Source organism: Colossoma macropomum, unplaced genomic scaffold, assembly GCF_904425465.1.
Source record: "Colossoma macropomum unplaced genomic scaffold, Colossoma_macropomum, whole genome shotgun sequence".
NCBI lineage: Eukaryota > Metazoa > Chordata > Actinopteri > Characiformes > Serrasalmidae > Colossoma > Colossoma macropomum.
Window position 1 is genome coordinate 6,488,625 of NW_023494805.1, and position 22,658 is coordinate 6,511,282.

General features: G+C 41.7%; 1 protein-coding gene across 1 annotated transcript; it reads right to left on the reverse strand.

Moving 5' to 3' along the window:
* Positions 1-9,176: 9,176 nt before the first annotated feature.
* On the reverse strand, positions 9,177-22,219 carry LOC118826084 (zinc finger protein 850-like). Its single transcript, XM_036596972.1, has 3 exons — positions 22,117-22,219; positions 18,067-19,083; positions 9,177-10,914 (listed from the first exon to the last, which is right to left on the reverse strand). Exons 2-3 carry the CDS (start codon positions 18,896-18,898, stop codon positions 9,971-9,973), a joined length of 1,776 nt encoding a protein of 591 aa, XP_036452865.1. The 5' UTR covers positions 18,899-19,083; positions 22,117-22,219; the 3' UTR covers positions 9,177-9,970.
* Between the last annotated feature and the right edge of the window lie 439 nt (positions 22,220-22,658).

Below are 22,658 nucleotides of genomic sequence, written 5' to 3' on the forward strand. Positions count from 1 at the left end.
GGCCTTGATTATTTCAGCAAGACAGTGTCAAACCACATTCTGCATGTATTACAACAGCATGGCTCCGTGTTAAAAGAGTCTGAGTGCTAAAATGGCCTACCTGCAGTCCAGATCACCACTGATAACATTTGGCACATTATAAAATGAGAAATACTGAAATATATTAATCTCCACTGTGTCATCAGACATCTGCTTTGATTTCTTTCTCCTTTTCATTCTCTCCAGAATTTCCTGAAATCTCTTTGAAATCCATACATAGCTGTCAATTATATCCAGCGTTTTAAATTGATTCCTAATGTTTTCTCTGAAGATAGATGGTGTTTTCTCCAGGTCATATTCTGGAAGTCTGATTGTTTGATTGTTTTTTAACTTTTATTTGGAACTTGCACTTGAGAAATTAGTGATCTGTTCCACAATCAGCTCCAGGCCACCTCTTGGTGCAAAGAATGTATTCTATTTGGATTCGCTCCATCTGATGATGTCCAGGTGTACAGACGTTGTTTTGGTTGCTTGAGAAACGTATTAGTAATGAAAAACTCCTTGCACTCGCAAAAGTCGATAACTCGTTCTTCTGCCTCAAGGCCCTGTTGTCCAACTGTATTTCCCTCCTCCTCGTTTCCAACCTTACATTCCAGTCTCCAATCAGCAGCACTACATCTTGTTTGCAGGTCTTGTCAATTTCAGCCTGAAAACGTTTAGATTTCTTCATCTCTCGTGTCCCACGTTGGAGCTAATAGTAATAGAAAACTACGATTATTTTGCGGGCCGGATAGGATTGTGCCACGGGCCTGACTTGGCCAACAGGCCTTGTGTTTGATGCATGGGATCTTTCTTGTAGCTGGTCATCCTCTTCCTCTTTACGTTCAACTCTTCTAAGCTTTAAAGTCTTTTCCAATGAACTGGCTCTACTCAGAATTTACTAGAAATAAGATTCAGTCTGGATATCTGGGCTTTGAGTAAGAGGTGAGGCTTCATCTGTTTTCTTTGCTGACAAAGGTACTCTTAAAAAAGTCTTTGCCAACACCAAGGTTCATCCATAGCTGTCAATTATAAACCTGGATGATGGTAGTGGTGAAGGGCTGTGGATGAAATTGGATTGATTTCGGTCTATCATTCATAGTGTTGTATTATAACAGTACTGGTGAGATCCTTGTTAACAATGAAAGCCACTCCATTTCTGCATTTTTGTGTCCATATTCTAGATGGTTGGGTGGGTAGCGCTGTTACCTCCCAGCAAGAAGGGCCTGGGTTTTTTTCCCAGCCAGGTGACTAGGGTGGAGTTTGCATGTTCTTCCCATATCTGCATAGGTCTTGTCACACAGTCAGGTTAAGTGGAGATGCTATGTTGCCCCGAGGTGTGTGTGAATATATGTGTCTGCCCTGTGATGGACTATTGGCCTGACCAGGGTGTTTCCTCTTCCTCCAGTGTTAACCTTTACGTGGAGCTTGCACATTAGAAGTCAGATCCCGGCCATGTCTTTGCAAATGAAATGGAGCTCTTCAATCTCTTGGTGCAAAGAATGTAGTCTATTTGGTCTCACCGAACTCCATCTGATGATATCCAAGTGTACATACATACATTTTGGTTGCTTGACAATCACATTAGTCATGAAAAAGTCATTGTACTCACAAAAGTTGATAACTTGTTCTCGTGCTTCAAGGCCATGTTGTCCAACTGTATTTCCTTTCTCCTTGTTTACGGCCTTACTTTCCGGTCTCCAATCACCAGCAGTGCATCTTGTTTGCAGGTCTTGTCATTTTCTGAGTTTGATCATAGAACATTTCATCATCATAAAAAATTTCTTCATCACTTTTTTCCATGACTATAATGCTGAAGGGTTGTGCATCAATTCAGATGGACATCAGTCAATCATTCACAGCGTTGTATCCCAAAACAATCTTTTTGACATCCTTCTTGACAGGAGCTGAAGTGACAGGTGCTGAGGTGGTACTGTCCAGGTAAAGTCCCCTGTGGTAAAAACCAGGTAAATGTACCCTTGAAGGTACAACAAGGTACTTAAAGTCCATTGGGCGATGCACCAGCTCTGCGTAAGCTCAAATGTAGACTAGTTGTAACGTAAGTGTTTACTAAGTTCGGGTTTATGCATTACTAGATCAGAACAAGCTGCAACACACAAACTAGTTTTAACGTTGAGCTTAGTAGTTACTAAGTACTTACACGTCCCGCTGAGCAGGTGTAAGTTTAAGAGACCCTTATTAGTCCCACAACAGGGGGAATTTCACCTTTACAAACTAACCCATCCGTGCAGTGAAACACCACATACACTCTAGTGAACACACACACTACGAGGCAGTGAGGACACTTGCCCAGAGCGGTGGGCAGCCCTATCCACAGCGCCCAGGGAGCAGTTGGGGGTTAGGTGCCTTGCTCAAGGGCACCTCAGTCACATACTGTCGGCTCAGGGGATCGACCAGAGACCTGCCTCCAGCCCATGACTGCCCCAAGTGTTGGGAAAACCATCAGAAACCATGTAGAAAGCATAGAAAAGACTAAAAACATGAGTTTTTGGTTAACTAAGCTAAAAATTCTAAACGTGGTACGCTGTGATTTTACTTACAGCTCTAATCATCGCAAGTTTAAACTCTGAGCATGAAACACCCACAGCTCCAGCTCAGTGAGACTCAGCAGTTGCCCAAATGGCTAAACTGGGGCTGCTGTTGTGTCGGTCAGCCAGAAACCGTCGTTTAAAAAGCTGTATATTTGGTTTTCTCAGGAAAATATCAAAGAATAAACTGACAGCGGCTGTAGATAATTAGTTTTATTCAGTTTAACTTGTACACATCGTTCTTTTCTACGCTGGATATTTTTCCATTGAAAAAGTCAATGAAAGCCACTCTATTTCTTCTTTGTTCTACATGACCTGGGCAGTGTGGTGGGTAGCAAAGTCGCCTCACAGCAAGAAGGGCCTGGGTTCAATTTCCCAGCCAGGTGACCAGGGTCCTCTCTTTATGGAGTTTGCATGTTCTCCTTGTGTCTGTATGGGTTTTTTTCCCACAAACCAAAGAAATACAGTCAGGTGAATTGGAGATGCTAAACTGACCCTACGTGTATGTTTGTGTGTCTGCCCTGTGATGGACTGGTATCCTCCCGGACCCAGGAGGATAACAGGCATAGATAAGGTGCGTTCATGACCTGAGTAGTAGAAGCCATGATTGAAACTTTCCTAATCCAGTCCATTGTGGCTCACTGATCCCAGGATGTTCATGTATAGATGCATTAATTTCCACCTGCTGCCCAATAAAGGTGGTAGGTTTAATCTGGCACTGTTGCTAAGACACTTTCTGCCACGGGAGACCATGAAAAGAGTTAAAACTCCAGGCATCATAGCTCTCTGTTTCTCTGGAGCACGCAAGCCTTCTCGCCTTGATGAGGCAGTAACAAGGACAGTAATAAAAGCAGCCTGTTTAATTCTAGGTGATGAGGAGTGGTTGGTAAACGATCGTGTAAAAATGACTGGTTTTGGCTCATAAATCCACACAAAGAAAATAAAACGCAAAAGATTCTTTTGCTAAAGAGCGTGACTGTAAGAACAGAGGAGCTGAGGTGGTTTACAAAGCTTTCTGAGGCTTTTTACTGTGTGCATGTCTCCTACACATGGATCTTACCTGTGGAAATGTGGGCAGCGGAACAGCGAGCATTTGCTCACTGAGGCAAAAGAGCAGCAGAGGAGTAAACACAACCTTGCTGGAGGGAGAAAGCGTCCCCTGTTCGTTTGTTTATTTATTTATTTTTTGAGTTGAACTTTATTTATTTTCGAGACTGTGTGAGGGTCTCGCCATGCGCATGGTGATCACAGTTATCATCATCATCATCACCATGACTACCACCACCATCACGATTATCATCTTTATCATCAATGACATCAATCATCAGTGTCATCATGGTGACCATCACTATGAACATAGATGTCACCATAGCAACTGATGCCCAAGCCACATTGAAATGTCATGTGTTTCAAGTTTTATGTTGTTCAGAATAAACAAAGGTCTTCAGAGCAAACTGATGATGTGCAGCACCATAGAGATGCTACTATAGAGTAATAATTAACATCTGCAACCGAACCACCAGCCAGTCGTCACCCAGCTGTTGAACTTCAGATTGTTAGATACGGTATTTGTGTGTTTGCTTTAGTCTCCTGGTTGATCTCTACATCTTTTGTCATAACTTGTGATAATATTTATGTTTTATGAACAACAGAGCAAAACACACTTTTCCACATGTTGTGAGTGAATGAGACTTGTGATGGTGTTTGTCCCCCTCTGGTGGAGGTGGAGGATAAGCTTCTCTACATCACCAGAGTGGAAACCGTGCACTCCTAGAAGAAAGGGTGCTGTCCAGGTAAAGTCCCCTACGGTAAAAACCACATAAACGTACCCTTGAAGGTACAACATGGTATTTAAGGTCCAGTTGTGTACGTTAGTTTTAAAGGTAACCTATATTGACATTTCCACAGGTTCTCAGTATAGGATACGTAACTTATTTACACATTTCGAAAGTCAACAAAACGTCATTAGACCAGGGGCGCCCAAACTTTTACATATGACTGTATATCCATCTAGTTCAGCCTACAGCAGTTTAGCCCCGCCCCTTCCTGCTGAAGCTATAAGTGTTTCAGCCTGAACTGCTTTCTGGATGAGGTGCATTACAGGGCAGCCAATCAGAACACAGCCTCTTTACATAGCTCAGTCTTAAAAGCGCCATAACTGAAACTGCCTGTTTAGAAAAACGAGTCATGTGAAAATGACTATTTTGGCACATAAATCTGCCATATTAAGGCCCAATCCCATTTCACCCCTCGCCCCTGCCGCTGAGCCCTTAGCCCTCTGATTTGCGCGTTCACTTCTAGTGGTAGGGTGTCCCGATTTTTGTTGAGATAGAGGGGTAGGGTGAAGTGTTTGGGCTACATGACCCTCCAAACAGAGGTTTTTCAGAGACTCTAAATGGGAATCAGAAGAAAAGAAAAACCGGCGAGATGGCTGAACAAGAGACCAAAGAAACCCACAAATGTGAGAATTTTCTCTGTTAAAAAATACGATAACTATTGTATTTTCTTAGTTTAATGTCGTTTCAATGTATTATGGGCGTTTTGCTTTAGTCTCTTGGTTTTACTTTACATTTTTGCAATACTTTGCGACCATTTTTATTTTTGTTTGAAATTATTCCAAATAAAACAAAAACACAATTGTTCACATTTAAGGGTGTTGTAGGGGAGAGAGACTTGCAAAGGTTTTGTCCCCCTCTGGTGGAGGGTCTTTCTTAAGCTTCTCTACTCCACCGATGCAGAGAGGAAATAATGTATGTGAGAAAAACACCTTTTTTTGTGTGTGTGATTAAACCGAGTGCACGAAAGCGGGTAGCACTGTCACCTCACAGTAAGAAGGGCCTTCGATTCCCCGACTGGAGCCCTTTCTGTTGTGAAGTTACCCCCGTGTCTGTGTGGGTTCCCTCCAGGTGCTCCGCTTTCCTCCCACAGTCTAAAACATGCAGTCAGGTGAATTGGAAAAGCTTAATTGGCCCCAGGTGTGAATGTATGTTTGTCTGTCTGCCCTGTGATGGACTGGCAGCCTGTCCAGGATGTTTCCTGCCTTCTGCCCAATGAGTGCTGGGATAGGCTGCAACCAAGGAGGACAAGCGGCTTTAATGTTTGTTAAACGTGTTGTGTGTGTGTATATTCATGGTTTGTCTTGTTCCAAGTTTTGGTCAGTGGTGTCACAACAACAGATAAACATCACTTAAAAAAGCAGGAAGGTCTTTTTAACTCCTTCTTGTGTGACAGGTAGAACTATGAACAGTACATGGTTAGTTTGGTCTCTATATTTCAAATAAATATGGTGAAAACGCTGCCAAAATATATCTGAACATTTCATGTGAATGCAGTATTTCAAACAATTTCTACACACAACCAAAATGGAAGCATATTACAATTCAGAAAAGCTCAGATTTTAGTCTTTTTGCCAGCAGCGTTACAGTCAGTGGTGTTCAGCTCTTTTGATAACCCCATTTTCAACACTGTTGAGTCTGACTGGTTTTAGGTTTCATGCATTTGTTGCATTACATGTCTAATGTGTAACAAAGTCACATCATTTAAGACACTTTTTTTAAAAGTAGCGTAACTATTAAGCAATAAGAGTTAAGATTAAGAATATTAAGAATAACAGGATATATTTTACACCCGAATTACAAATCAAAATACCAACCTTAGTTTGTTGGTATGGTGTAGTGGGTAACACCTCTGCCCTCCATGCTGAAGACTGGGGTTCAGTTCCCTCCCCCTGTAAACACCCTACACTATACCAATAAGAGTCCTGGGGCAAGACTCCTAACACTTCCTTCACCTACCTGTGTAAAATGATCAAAGAGTAAGTCACTCCGGTTAAGAGTGTCTGCCAAATAATGTAAATGTTTTTTTGTTGGGGTGGTGGTGGTGGTGGCGGGGGGTGTTAGTTCACCTCTTTGGCCAGCGCAACAGTACATTGTGTTATGGCCTGGTCAGGGGTCCAACTGCAGCAGAAAAGAGAGATGAGACAACTGCTTGATTTCCTTCAAGTTTATTGAATAGAGGGGTTAAACTTCAGGAGCCAACAATGCCAAAACACAGCTAGCTAGCTATCAAGAGTGAGAGCGAGTGAACCTACCCAGCCTCAACCCAAACCAAAAGCTGCTTTTCCACTGCATAGTACAGCTCAACTTGACTCAACTCACTTTTGGTACCAGCTACTTTGTTTTCCACTGCATATATATATATATATATATACACACACAAGTGGATCAGACACAGCAGCACTGTGCAACTCGTACCAGCGCAACACACACAAACATACCACCACCTCGTCAGTGTTACTGCAGTGCTGAGAATGATCCACCACCCAAATAGTACCTGCTCTGTGAGGGTCCATGGGGGTCCTGACCACTGAAGAACAGGGTAAAAGGGGGCTAACAAAGTATGCAGAGAAACAGATGGACTACAGTCTGTAGCTGTAGAACTACAAAGTGCACCTATATAGTAAGTGGAGCTGATAAAATGGACAATGAGCATAGAAACAAGGAGGTGGTCAGAATGTTATGCCTGATCGGTGTGTTTTGGCCAGTGTTTGCTGTCCACGCCGTTTGTAGCTGAACTGGTTTTTTTTTGTCCGCAATGAACATCTGTTGTCACTCTGAACAGTAATAATGTCTTCTCTCCAGTGTGAAGGTGCTGTAACGGCTGGCGATGACTCTTAAGTAAAACTCGTGGACTCCCTCTTGTGTGAATGAGCTGTTAATGGTGGAGAGGACTCCAGCCGTGTCTCAGCCGAGGAGGGCTGCATTTCTCAGCTGCTACGTCGCTGAAGCGTGTCCCATTTTGTAGGACCCTTCAAATGCAGCCATCATTTCTGACAAGGCCAAGGACCTTCGAGACCTTCAATCACCCATAGCCCCTCAAGCAAAGCGCGAAACTGTTTAAGGAATGGCAGAAACAGTCATGAACGGGAGATGCTGTGCAGATTCTGTAACGAAACGTATAAGGTAATTTTTTTTAGCATAAGAGATAAACATGTTAGTTTGTTTATGTTGCTAAACCGTAAAATATCTTTTAGGGGGGACAAGCAGTGGGCCCACAGTCGGTAAGAATCACGGGTTTTGGGACACAGTAGTAGTAAGGATTCAGTATCTTTATTTTTAATTAAAAATAAAAACACATCACCCTTTAAACCATGAACTCTTCATTCTGCCAACAGACACATAAAACTCCATTCAGAAAAAGGGCAGCATGACTGACTGGGCCTGGTGGACTGGTTTCTGTCTCTACTGTATGAAATGAAGGGGAGAAAAACATGCAAATTAAAAGAGCTGCTTTGACTACCTGTAAACACTTTGCCTTCTCTATTTTGAATATTGAAAGAGAGCCAAACAGGGTGTCTGTGTCAATTCTTTTTCAATCTCCTCTGCGATGTTTATAGAGTTCAGGAATTTCTTTGCTGCTGAAATGTGTGCAGGAGGGGACACTGCACATCGGCCGAGCTGAGTAACGCAGCGTCACAAAGCAGAGTGCTGGAGAGCCAATAACAGCCAGGTTCAAGGTCATTTTTAAAAAGGGTCACTGACATGATGTGTATTTTTTGTTTCCATTATTCTATTATTTTGCGTCTATGAATCCAAAATTGTCTGAAAAAAAAGCTTAATAAATGTACATTTAATACATTACATTTATCAAATTACTCAACAATGCCTCTTTTATGTGACACAATTTTCAGTGCACCCACATCAAATGAACTTTAGTTTCTTTTTGCCTCCAAAAGTCTAAAAATGTTAGATGGTATAACTGTCCAACCATACATTTAGATTCAGTAAACTATCAAAAAAGGTCATTTAGTTATATAAATCTAAATAAAATGGTTTGGCATGATTTTATGTTTGGAATCTTTAAAATAAAAACCATGTTACAAATAAGGCGACTTTAAAAGTGCTCCACTCACTGAAAAACATTTGTCCGCAAGTTCTTTCTTACTCAAATGTCAGGCAGCACAACTAAGGACTTTTAATTTGACATGTTTTTTTTCAAAGAGCGGCCAGGGTATTGCATCATAAACAAGACCCCAAGTGACCTTCTTGGTGTAATGCCAAGGTCAGAGGCTCTTTTACAAAAAATGTGATTTTTGAGTCGTGGTCAGAACGGTTCAGTTTGCCACGTCAGGTGGTCTGACCTCAGGAGAAAATGCAAGTATAAACGCAAATTTAAGGACAAAGGTTTCTATGGGTGTCTAAGTAGATGCCTGTTTCATTTGAAAATAGTCTGAAAAGTCAGGTGGTTAGTTAAACCGGCTGATAAGTTAAATGAGACAAGCACAGTTTAATAACTGAAATAAGCCATTAAAAGCTTTGATATCACTAACTACAATTAAGATATAAAATACACACACACACACACACACACGTGTATATATATAAATATACATATATATATATATATATATATATATATATATATATATATATAAATAAATATACATATATATATATATAAATATATATATATAAATATAAATATATATATATATATAAATATATATATAAATATATATACATATATATATATATATATATATACACATACACACACACACACACACACATATATATACATATATGTATGTATATGTATATAATGCAAACACATAGGCAGATATAAAAATGCACATCATGTCCATTTTAATAAGAAATTGTCATGTTTGAATTTGTCAGTGACCCACAAACTTAATGAAGCGATGCGTTCCGTGTCATTCCTCACGCTTGGCATCTGTTCACCACCTCTTCACAAACTGTCTGTTTTTGGTGCTGAAAGATACGAGCTGAAAAAGACTCAGCTGTAACGTCAGACGTTAGATAACTTTAAATTAGCATTTGTCTGTTTACCTAAGACCGGCTGCCCGAGTCACATGCGCCCTCGTGTTTTTAGTTCCCCTTCCCTTATTTGCATACAGAGCGCAGACAGGCTCCAGGGAAATTCTGCAGAGATGTACTGTGGATCTGAATGTACAACGTGAGTGCAGTCTGCAGCCCAATAAGGAGGGTTTTGGAAATGATGAATGAAAATAAGAGACACATCGGAACACCAACACCATGCGTACTGAACCTTAGGGGGCGTACCGAAAGGCTCCACAACATATTTTGTGTACCACTGCATCCCTAGTTTCTTTCCAGTCTGCTCAGACTGTCTCAAATGTCATCATCATCTTTAACAGCTTAGTTCAGATAGGGTTGCGGTAGACAACGCTGTCCCCTGCAACTTCCTCCAGCCCATTCCGGAGGATCCTGAGGTCAACTTAGAGATATGATCCCTCCAGTGGGTCCTGGGACGACCCCGGGGTCTTGCGTCTCAAATGTGCGGGAGTGAAAACTGAAGAGGAGCCTTCATATACGAGTGCTAGCAAAGTGTCTCCTACCCTCGCTCTGAGTCACGCCTTGTGACTACGACACAATAACACACGTTACATCTTTCAGGTCAGTCATCTCAAACTCGCTCATAACACACGTGTGTATCTTTAAATGACGCAAATGCCCGAAGCTCCTCCCACACTCTGGGCAGCCATATGGTTTCTCTCCTGTGTGAATGAGCTGGTGTCGTTGGAGAGAACTCCTTTTAGTAAAACTCTCCCCACACTCTGAGCAGCAGTGTGGTTTCTCTTCTGCGTGGACACACTGGTGCATTTGAAGACGACTCTGCTGAGTAAAACTCTCCCCACACTCTGAGCAGCAATGCGGTTCATCTTCTGTGTGGCTGCACTTGTGTGTTTGGAGAGTCCTCTGATGAGTGAAGCTCTCCCCGCACTCGGGGCACTGAAACGGTTTCTCTCCTGAGTGAATGAGCTGGTGGCGCTGGAGATGACTGTGCCTGGTAAAACTCGTCCCGCACTCGGAGCAGCAGTACGGCTTCTCTCCTGTGTGGATGAGCTGGTGTCTCTGGAGATGGCTCTGCTGAGTGAAGCTCATCCCGCACTCGGAGCAGTCGTACGGCCTCTCTCCCGTGTGAATGCGCTGGTGTTTCTGGAGGTGACACTGCCTCGTAAAACTCTTGCCGCACTCTGAGCAGCAGTACGGCTTCTCTCCCGTGTGGATGAGCTGGTGTCTCTGGAGGTGAGTGCGCTGAGTAAAACTCACCCCGCACTCTGAGCAGCAGTGCGGCCTCTCTCGAGTGTGAATGAGCTGGTGTCGCTTCAGATGATTATCTCTAGTGAAACGCTTCCCGCACTCTGAGCAGTCGTACGGCCTCTCTCTCTGATGAATGCGCCGGTGTCGCTGGAGCTGATCCTTCTGACCAAAACTCAGTCCGCACACTGAGCAGTGGTGGGTTGTCTCCATGCCTGTATTCTTCCGTGGGACGAGTTGGTGTGGAGAGGAGCCAGAGGACGTTCACTGAAGCTTCTGAAGCTGGAGGTTCTTCTGGACGCTGTGAATTTAAACTGGGCAGAGCTCATTCATTTCTGGAGGAGAAAAAGGAAAAATTCAAAATTCAAGGCAAATGTACTAAACTACTAAACTGCAGAACTCAACAGCACTTGCAGTTCTTAATACAGATGTTATAGGATTTAAACATGTGCAGACCTCACCTGCATGTCACTGACCCCCTGATGATGCTGCTGCAAACTATTTAATCATAGCCATTGTTATAGACACAGATCAGACATAACATTATGACCACCACCGCAACACACACTAACACACCACCACCACGTCAGCGTTACTGCAGTGCTGAGAATGATCCACCACCCAAATAGTACCTGCTCTGTGAGGGTCCATGGGGGTCCTGACCACTGAAGAACAGGGTAAAAGGGGGCTAACAAAGTATGCAGAGAAACAGATGGACTACAGTCTGTAACTGTAGAACTACAAAGTGCACCTATATAGTAAGTGGAGCTGATAAAATGGACAATGAGCGAAGAGCCTTTTGCTTTTAGGGAGTTTTTCCTTGCCACCCTCACCACCGGCGACACTCATGGGGGCTCAGAACTGGATTTTTCTGCTTTGTCACAGCGCCTGTCACAAAAAGTGCTATACAAATAAACTCTGACTTGACTAACTTTTTGGTTATATTCTGAAATCAACTGGCATTAATGTTACCGAGGACCTTACAGTCCCTTGGAATGGTGTTGCATCTGATCTCTATCTTGTCTGTTGTGAGTTTAGATGACGACAGTTCCTGGTACCAGATCCTGTATTTGCATAAAGCGTGCGATTATAGCCGAGGCACTCAAACAAAGCCTTCCTGACCTGAGTGAACTTAGCAGTTTGCCTCGTAGGACATCACAGCTTGATCGAATGACTAATGGCTTCCCTGGACAGTGTAGCTCCTTTATGTATTAGGAAAACTGCTATTAGAAGAACTTTGTACCTTGACTTGATTGTATGAAAGGAAGATGGTGGAAAAAAAAAACAAGCTGGAGGTTTTCAGCATATCATGGACAGAGCCTTTAACAAACTACCATCAGGCTCTTGTTACTGCTTGGTCATCATATTGTTCTAATCCGACAGAAAACAATAAGAACTACATCATTCCTACTTAATACTGTATCTAGACTAACAAATAATCAGGGCATTAGCAATTTCCAGACTCCCTCAGCCCTCAGCAGCAGTGCGTTTCACTTTTATGCTAATAATACTCCCCTACACATGCCAGCTCAGCCGTATTCAAAGACACTTACACATAATTATAGGATATTCTTAAAGATATATAAGCCTGGGTGACCTGGAACTTCCTCAGCTGAACTCTACTAGTTAATCATTTCAGTCCCGTATCAATAATTTCTCAAAGACTGCGTTTTATTACTACAGAAACATCCAAATATGACACATGCTAACCCTGCAGTTTTTCAGCTGCCTTCATAACTACCAGATTAGACTACGGCCATGTGTTATTGGCTGGTCACCCTGCTGTCCCTCTTAAATCAGCTTTACCTATTTCAGAGCGCAGCAGCCTGTGTCTTATTCAGTTAATGTTCCAGAAAACATGCACAGTGGGCTGTTTTGTCAAAGCTATTTTGTGACAGATTCTTTTTTCTCATCTTAAACACCTCAGTGTCACTGCTGGACTGAGAATCGTCCACCAACCAAACATATCCAGCCAACAGCGTCCTGTGGGCAGCGTGCTGTGACCACTGATGAAGGACTAGAGGATGACCAACACTAACTGTGCAGCAGCAGATGAGCTATTGTCTCTGACTTTACATCTACAAGGTGGACTGACAAGGTAGGAGTGTCTAATAGAGTGGACAGTGAGTGGACACAGTGTTTAAAAATAAGGAGGTGGTCATCATGTTATGCCTGACTGGTGTATAAACATGTACACTGTAGAAAGTGTTTCACAGTTCAACCTAAGTATGTGTGCTGATAACTCTACACTCTTGAATAGGGGTGGCTCTTCAAGGTTTCTTTAGCAATGGTTCTATATAGAACCATGAACCCTCAAAGAACCATTTGCATGTGTAAAGGGAGTGGTTCTAAGTAAAACCATGACTTCTATACCATTTCATGCTTAAAGGGTTCTCTGCTTGGTGAAATGTTTCTCTAGATTGATGGAGAATGTGCTGTAGATGGTTCTACGTAGAACCTCTTTGAAAAGGGTTCTGCTGTTGTTACAAGCTTGGCATCGTAACAACAGGAGAACCCTTTTTTGTGCTATACCAAATCATCCATCAATCTGAAGAACGATTTGCATGTGTAATGGGAGTGGTTCTATGTAAAACCACGACTTTTATATGGAACCATGTCATTCTTAAAGGGTTCTCTGCTTGGTGAAATGGTTCTCTAGATTGATGGAGAATGTGCTGTAAATAGTCCTATGTAGAACCTCTTTGAAAAGGGTTCTGCTGTTGTTGTTACAAGGTTGACATCATAACAACAGAAGAACTCTTTTCGGTGCTATATAGAACCATTTCGCCATGCAAGGAACCCTTTAAGCATGAAATGGTTCCATATAGAAGTCATGGTTTTATATAGACCCACTTTCTCTACACATGCAAATGGTTCTTTGAGTATTCATGGTTCTAGAACCACAGTCCTTACTAAAGAACCCTTGAAAAACCATCTTTTTACAGAATGGACCTGAAAAATTAAGATGACTCTATTAGTAATGTTTAGTTTCTACATACAAAAAGTGAAGCAGTTTAGTTTAAGTAGATTATGCACAATATTTTTATCATCCCTGCTGAAAAAACAATAGAAACCATTAAGTGTGTCTGCTGGTTCCTGATGGTTTTGTAATGTGTTTTGGCTTTTTTTTTAATGGGTTCATATCACAGTGTAAAGGATCCTAATGGTTTATCAGGTGACCACTGGCTGATTCTAAATCCATTTGATGGTTTGCTAATGGGATCCAAAGGTGTTCTACAGGAAAGTACTGGTGTATATTGGAAACCATTAAGCCAATTCCCGTTAGAAAGGAAACCCATTAGGGTTTAATCCTAATTGTGTCTAATGGTCCTTCTTCAGCAGGGAAGCCTTCAGGAGGGAGGAACTCCGCCAGGTTTGCTCGAAGGCAAAACAGCACAGTAACAAACTTCTTTACCACAAATAAACGCAATAAATGCGCTAAATGCGCAGACGGGCTTGTCGAGAACTGCGCATTGGAGAAATGAGAGAAACGCAAACACAGCAGCTTTAGCCTCCTCAGCTAATCTGGATTTAGACTCTTCTACACTGGATTATAATCTACAGAACCTGCAATAGACGCTCTGACCAACAGAACACAGCACTGTCCTTATTTTACCTCCTTCAGGAGCGCAGCTCCTCTTTATCTCCCCAAACAAACGCTGCAGAAGCGCCTGGACCTCCTGCACAAGCTCACGCCTCCTTCACTGAGGCTGGAGAAACAGCGCCCCCGCCTGGCCAGGAGGCTCCACAGTCTGATCTGGAGCTGCGGCTTTCAATCCCACCTGAGGGGGGTCTCTGAGCTCTACCATTAGAGCTACTAATCCCACCCATGAGTTTTAACTACAGGCTTTATGATGCTTCATATTCAGTTACCATTCTTAAAAAAAGACCAGGGTTAAAACCCGATGGTTTGTGCTTTCTAATGGGAATTGTCTTAATAGTGACCATTACAGACCATTAGTTTCCTGTTGTACACCTTTAGATCCCATTAGGAAACCATCTGAAATCGGTCCCAGAACACCTCCCTGCTGAGAAGAGTCATAGAAACCATTAAAAAACTTCCTGGTGGTGTCCAGTAGTCCCTAATGCCCTGCTGAAAAAAGGACCATTAAAAACCATTAAGATTACAACCTAATGCTTTCTAAACCATTGGCTTAATGGTTTCCGATAGAGACCGCCGGTTTCCTGTAGTATACCTTTAGATACCATTAGGAAACCCATTAATATCAGCCATTGGTCACCTGTTAAACCATTAGAACCCTTTATACTGTGATGTTAACCTATTAAAAAAGTCAAAACACATTACAAAACCATCAGGAGCCAACAGAAACACTTAATGGTTCCTGTGAGGTTTTTAGCAGGGTGGTGTTTAGTGTTTCCTTATGGGTTGATATCACAGTGTAAAGGACTCTTAATGGTTTAATAGGTGTTCTGAGACTGATTCCAGATGCATCCTATGGTTTCCTAAAGTGGTCTCTAATGGTTAACATAATACCAATTCCCATTAGAAAGCAAAATCATCAGGTTTTAACCATAATGGTTCAAATGTTTTTTGTTTTTTTTTCAGCAGGGCTGTTAAACCATTACAATCCTTCGCACTGTGATATTAATACATCAGGAAAAGCCAAAATACATCACAAAACCACTAGGAACCAACAAAAGCTTTTAATGGTTTCTGGGTTTTTCCAGCAGGATAACTGACTGAGTTAATCTGAACAAGCCTAATGTAATATTAGACAAAGAGAAACACTGTCACACCCAATAACACCATCATCTCTCTTATTTTAGAACTAGAAATATTCAACATGCAAGTCATGTGAAAAAGTAATCATCCCCTTAAAATTGTCCATTAGAGAACAGAATTCACGGTTCCTTCAGTAGTACTGAGCTGTCCAGGTCCCGGGGCAGCAAAATCTGAACGCTTTCCCACTTTCACCACCACCACAAGGTGTCCAGCTGACATAAAGGATCCAGTACTGTCCAGGTGCTTTACTGCGAATGTGAGAGAAACACTGAGTGTGTTTACATGCATTCAATAATTCAATCATAATCAGATTTCTGCAGTTATCCGATTATTCAAATGGTCATGTAAGCGCCATACTCCAATCTAGAAATCTGATTAAGAAATCTGATAAAGAGAGCTGGATTTTAGCTTAGTGCATGTGAACTCTTACTCTGATTTCTTTCGGATTTCTCAGTCTGAGCATATGCAAAATCAGAGGGCGGTACCAGAAATAAGCAGCGACGCTGAAACCGACTACGTTCTCAATGAAACGAAGGCTTTAAACATTCTTCATCTTCTAGATGATGTATGTTCATATTTTCAGGTAAAGTGATGCGTTTTTTTTTTTTATTTCAGGTAAAGACTGCTGTGTCTGATCCACTCAGACCAGCACAACACACACTAACATATCACCACCACATCAGTGTTACTGCAGTGCTGAGAATGATCCACCACCCAAATAGTAACTGCTCTGTGAGGGTCCATGGGGGTCCTGACCACTGAAGAACAGGGTAAAAGGGGGCTAACAAAGTATGCAGAGAAACAGATGGACTACAGTCTGTAACTGTAGAACTTCAAAGTGCACCTATATAGTACAAGGTCATCTTACACAACTCTCCATATGAGTTCACTACAGTTAGAATTTTCAGCACACAGCACAAGGCCTATTCTTTTTTTCCTGTACCACCTCTTAGTAAGAGAAATCAGTATTAACTATTGATTATTGATTATCATTGATTAAGAGAATATTTATTCTAATTTGCCATCAGTACTGTAAATCTTTCTGGGGTCATTCCATACCAACTTATCTAGCCCACATAGTACAAAATATCTACCCCTCTGACCCTCATGATGATGCTGCTGCACAGACTCAAACTGTATTCAGAGCTATTGCTTCACCTGCTTTCCCCCTTTTCTGTATCTTATACTAATGATCAAACCTCATTCTCTGTTAATGTTGCTCTCGTGTTACTGTTTTGCTATCCAGTGTCGACCAGAGGAGGATGGGTTCCCCTTCTGAGTCTTGGTTCCTCTCAAGGTTTCTTCCTGTTGCTCTTAGGGAGTTTTTCCTTGCCACTGTTGCCGTTGTTTTGCTCATGAGAGCTTGGACTTGGATTTTTCTGTAAAGCTGCTTTAATAATAATAATAATAATAATAATAATAATGATAATAATAATTTACTTTTCATGCCAGTGGCAGCTTAAAGTCCTTTACAGACAGGTGATGAAGTTAAAGAGTAGTATGAGAATTTGTAAGTATTAATTTAGAATCATAAGAAAATGACACAGATCAGATTAGAAGATAAACACCACGACAGTTTTAATTAAGCGCCAAGTTAAAGAGACGTTTTAGATGCTTCTTAAAACTAAGCGCTGAGCTTGACTGTCTAATAAAAGGTGAACTGAGCTCCACAGTTTAGAAGCAGAATAACTGAACGAGTCTCTTTGTTTTCTGTATTTTACTGAAGGTGTTCAGAAGGTCAGTTTCTGCAGATCTAAGATCATAAACAGACAGACACTCTGTGATGTAAGCGGTGCTTTAAGGTCATGTTGAGCTTTAAAACTAGTAGCAGAACTTTAAAATCTATCCTGAATGATACAGGTAGGCAGTGCAGCTCTTTTAAAACAGGACTGATCTGATCTCTCTGTGTTGTTTTTGTTAGGATGCTGATGCTTTTTGTACGAGTTGTAAAGGATGTATTGTTTTCTTAGGAGGCCCAGTACGAAGATCGTTACAGTGATCAACTCTGCTGTAACAAACGCATGAACAAGTTTCTCTGCGTCGCTCTGAGAGAGAAAAGGCTGAACTTTAGTGACATTTCTGAAATGATAAAAAGCTACTTTAGTGACTGTTTACATGCAGATAAAACAGAGCTCAGAGTCTAAGATCACACCCAGGTTTAATACTGCAGGTTTGGTACATGAAGCTTAAGAACCAAGTTTCTCATAAAGCAGCTTTCTCTGAGTTTCTGTACCAACAATCAGTATTTCCGTTTTTTCGCGATTAAATTGTAGAAAGTTTTCCGACATCCACTGAGAAATATCTGACACACAGCTGGTCTATCTGTCAACCGAGTCTTGATCACCAGACGGAATGGAAATGTATAACTGGGTGTCGTAGGCATATCTACGAAAATTTACATTATGTTTCCTAATGACATCACCTAGAGGAGAAAAGCTAAGGCCCTAAAACTGAACTTTGAGGGACTCCACAGGAAATTCCAGATCTATTTGTTGAATGATTTCCCACTGAAACCATGAACTGCCTACTACCTAAATATGATTTAAACCATTTTAAACTGTGCCCGAGAGGCCGACCCAGCTTTCAAGGTGCTTCGTGGCAAGGCCTGTTGTAAAAAGCGCGATATAAATAAACTTTGACTTGACTTCGCACAGTCTGAGCAGTAATTATGTCTGTCCCGTGTGAACGCTCTGGTGTCTTTGGAGAGTATAATGTCTAGTAAAGGTCTTTCCACACTCTGAGCAGTGATACGGTTTCTCTCCAGTGTGAATGCGCCGGCGTTTCTGGAGATTATTCTTTAAAGTGCAGCTCTCCTCACACTCCTCACTCTCTCCTGTGTGAACGAGCTGGTGTTGCCGGAGGTAACCGTGTCGAGTAAAACTCTCCCCGCACTCTGAGCAGTAATACGGCTTCACTCCCGTGTGGATGCGCGAGTGGTTTTGGAGAGTGCTCTGTTGAGTGAAACTCTTCCCACACTCCGAACAGCGATACAGCTTCTCTCCGGTGTGAATCCGCTGGTGCCGTCGGAGATGACATTTTCTAGTGAAGTTCATCCCGCACTCCAAACACTGATGCGGTTTCTCTCCTGTGTGGACGAGCTGGTGCCGTTGGAGGTGAACCTGCTGAGCAAAACTCCTCCCGCACTCCGCACAGTCGTACGGCCTCTCTCTCGTGTGAATGCGCTGGTGTCGCCTCAGGTTGTTCTCAGTCGTAAAACTCGTCCCGCACTCTGAGCAGTAATACGGCCTCTCTCCGGTGTGAACGCGCTGGTGCTGCTTGAGGTTGTTCTCCGTGGTGAAAATCTTCCCGCACTCCGAGCAGTCACGCAACCTCTCTCCTGTGTGGATGCGCTGATGTCGTTTAAGAGTGATCTTCAGAGCAAAACTCCTCCCACACTCGGAGCAGCGATGCAGCCTCTCTCTGGTGTGAATGCGCTGGTGTCGTTGGAGGTCACTCTTTGCGGTAAAACTCCTCCCACACTCTGCGCAGTGCTGAGTTTTCTCCATGCTTCCTATTTTCCTGTTTGTCTGTTAAATGAAGTGACCAGAGGAGGTTTGCTGTGTAGTGGAACTTCCTTTGGACACTATTTTCTCATATTCTAACCTCTCTGGATTTCAGCAGTCAGACGAATTCCCCGACTCCTCATCATGTTCTTGCAGAGGTGAGTGGAAACTGCAGATGTCGCTCATTTCTGAAGGGGAAAAAAGAAAATTATATTTAAAAAAAATCTAATCATGATTAATACGACAGACAAAATAAAAACAAACCAATAAGAACAATAACGTGTTAAAGCAATAGATTTGATACAATATTTTTCGTTTACCTATTGGAACCGTCTGTAGTTCCAACCTCAAGCACAGCTGATTGTGTGCTGTACATTTTTGTTGCACAGATGTGGTCATGACTTGGTTGAATTTCTTTCTACAAATATTGCTTTTAAATGGAAGGTTCGATTATGGCTCTCTTGTGGAACTGTCACAGAAAAACGGTATGCTTCTAATTCAAAAATATAATTTCACCTAATACAAAACGGAAAAAATAAACACCAAGAATGGCGAGAAAAGGTGCCATCTTTTATTAAAGATTAAGGCCCCAAAAACGGAAGCGTTAACCTGAGTTTCCTCGGGCTGCAACTGAAGCACTCAAAGAAAATACAGGGTGATTCAAAAAGATAAATCCAATTTCAAAGCGACATATTTTTACAACTGTGAGGCGTCTAGGAACCAATCACACACCAACTGAAAGAGGGGCTCATAGAGTTTCTGACCGTCAGTGGAAGATGGCTCCTTCAGTCTGCGAGGAGACGAGACCCCCAAGTGTTCTGCATTCTCCACTTCAATAATAGTGAAGCCGTCATAACTGTGCAACATGATTTTTATCGGCAGGAAACCTCCAACAGCTCAGAGCGTTCGTCGTTGGTTCCACAACACTGGATGATCTCCGAAATCGCACTGAAAGAGCCGTGAGTGTAGCGACACCCGACATGCCCAATCGAATATGGGATGAATTTGACTATGGTGTTGATGTTGTCTGTACAGCTGGAGGAGGTTCATATTCAGCACTTGTAAAATTACATAATAAACTTTGTGCTCATTTAAACCATTTACAGTTCACTGCATTGTTCTGTAATGATTTACAAGTGAAATAAATAGTTCTGAAATCGGATGAACCTTTTTGAATCACCCAGTACATCAGTTTTTATACACATCTGGGCAAAGAGGGGGTCATCTGTCTCCTCCTTTGCCCTTCCCATTTTATTCATTTTTACATAATTTGGGAACCCTTAATTCTCAAATTACACGATTATACTGGATACCAACATGACCTAATCTTTCTTGGCCAACTTCCACACCCTTGGCTCATCTAAAACTTGATAAGGATCCAACATGATAAGGATCTTCCAACGGACAAAACTGTTCGTCACACTTATATAAAGCTTACATAGTAATTAGCTATATTCTCATAGACTGAAAACACAGGGGACACAGAGTTCATTCTACAATGAACACAGATCTTAAAAACCTCCACAAAACCAAACTTATTTCCACACATTGTCATGTTGTGAATTTGTTTATCACTGCAGTATGTAGGGTGTGAAGCATTGTTTACAAGCAAAACACACCACAGCAATGTCAGTGATATCTGCAACTTTAGTGCTGGAGACAAGACATAATGTTGTGGTTGATGCTGGTCACCATAGCAACGCAGACAATCTCGCCTAGCTAGTAGCTAACAAAAAAGCAAAGAGAAAGATTTAAGATGAACATTGATAATTTGGAGACGAATGGACTTCTTAGCATTCATAATCACTCCAGCTGGTTTTCTGATACGTTTAATCTGCAATGACAAACTGTCAAACACTTAAAAGTCACGAAGCTGAAGTCGCTTCTCGTTCGAAATTTCCCGTTCCATCTTAAATGCCGCCTGTTGTACCATTTAAGATGGAACGGGAAAATGAAAAAGAAGCCGTGAATGAGAAGCGACTTCAGCCTCGTAAAACGTTGAACGTTGAGAGACATTTTACACAAAACTGTCCTACTTTTGAGGAAAGGTTTCCTGCCAGAGATGTGAAAAAAGCAGCTATAGCTGAGCTAAAGCTTAAACCAGAGCAAAGTAAGTCATTCAGTTAATGTGAACCCAGCATTCACATGATGGGAAAAAAAAAGGTTACTGACTTTCTAAAAGTAATAAATACATTCTTATTTATGAAGCTTAATTGTCCACTCATATAACAAAATGCAATGCTTTTTAAAGGAAGTATTTTTTGGGCAAATGAACTATAAAAAAAACTTTGAGGAAACTGTGATAATTATTTTAGTCGTCCGAGAGTAATAATAACAATACAGTAACTATAAAACTAGTTCAGTTACTACCAGATCTTTCAAACTACAACCCAATAATGTCAAAACCTGAAGAGTTTTGTTGACTTTTTCTGTGACAATTTTCACAGAAAAGTCACAGAAATCATTGCAAAAGAAATATTTCAAGATTCTACAGAAGACAAATTATTGACCATCCCTGCTGAAAAAAACCCCAAAAACCCAGTGTGTCTGTTGGTTCTGGGAAAGCCCACAATGACCGAGAGCAACAGGTCAGTTTATGTCCCAACACCAAAGAGGAGCCATAGCGCAAACAAGGGTTCTCCTGTTGTTACAATCTGGACATTGTAACAATAGCAGAACCATTTTTGGTGCTATATAGCACTGTTTTCAACACGGTTCTATATAGACACTTGAAGAACCATTTCACCATGCAAAGAACCCTTTAAGCATGTCATGATTCTATCTAGAACCTCCCTGCTGAAAATAAAACATAGAAACCATTAAGCGTTTCTGTTGGTTTTGTAATGTATTTTGTTTTTTTTTTTTAATGGGTTGACACCACAATGTAAAGGATCCTAATGGTTTAACAGGTGACCAACAGCTGATTCTATGCATTTAATGGCTCCCTAATGGGATCTAAAGGTGTTCTCTATTGGAAACCATTAAGCCAATTCTCATTAGAAAGCAAAACCCTAACGGCTCATTTTTTCAGCAGTGTTCCCTTTACTAAAGAACCTTTGGAGAACCATAATTTTTAAGAGAGTAGGAGAACATGAAGAAACACAGGCAGAGGAGCTAGCATTAGCCTCTTCAGCTAATCCTGGAGGAAGGCTGCTCAGCTTAAAGCATTTACAGAACCTGTTTTCCTTCTGACTACATTAAAACACGCGTCTTACTTTTACCTTCAGGTCTGCAGAACCTCTTTCAGCCGCTTACAGTTCTGCAGAAACGCTTGGAGCTTCTCCACTTCACTGAGGCTGGAGAACCACAGTTATGGAAACAGCGCCCCCACATGGACAGGAGGATTCACGGCCACACTGGAGCTGCTGTTTTAATTCGCACCTCTTTTCAGACTAAACCCGCCTCCTGCTCTACGATTGGTCAGCAGTTCTTTCCTGCAGTTCTCCGACTGGCCTGTAGAGGGGGTCTCTGACCTTCCCCTACTATTAGAGCTGCTGCATTTCCCCTTGATTTCATTAATGCTGATCACTTCTATTAACACAGGCAGCAGTTCTGCTACTTTAATCTTAGTCTTCTGTTCTTAAAGCCTTCTTTAACTTTTTGCTAAAGCTGAATGAAAAAAAAAACCTCAACATCTGCTGCCAGTATTTTTGAGTGTTGCAAGTAAATCTAGGTCTGTAACCAGTCTAGACAGTTTCAGTTAACATAATTCTTTGATTTAGCATCAGTAAATAAATAAAAATGTAATTAAAAAAGTGATTTC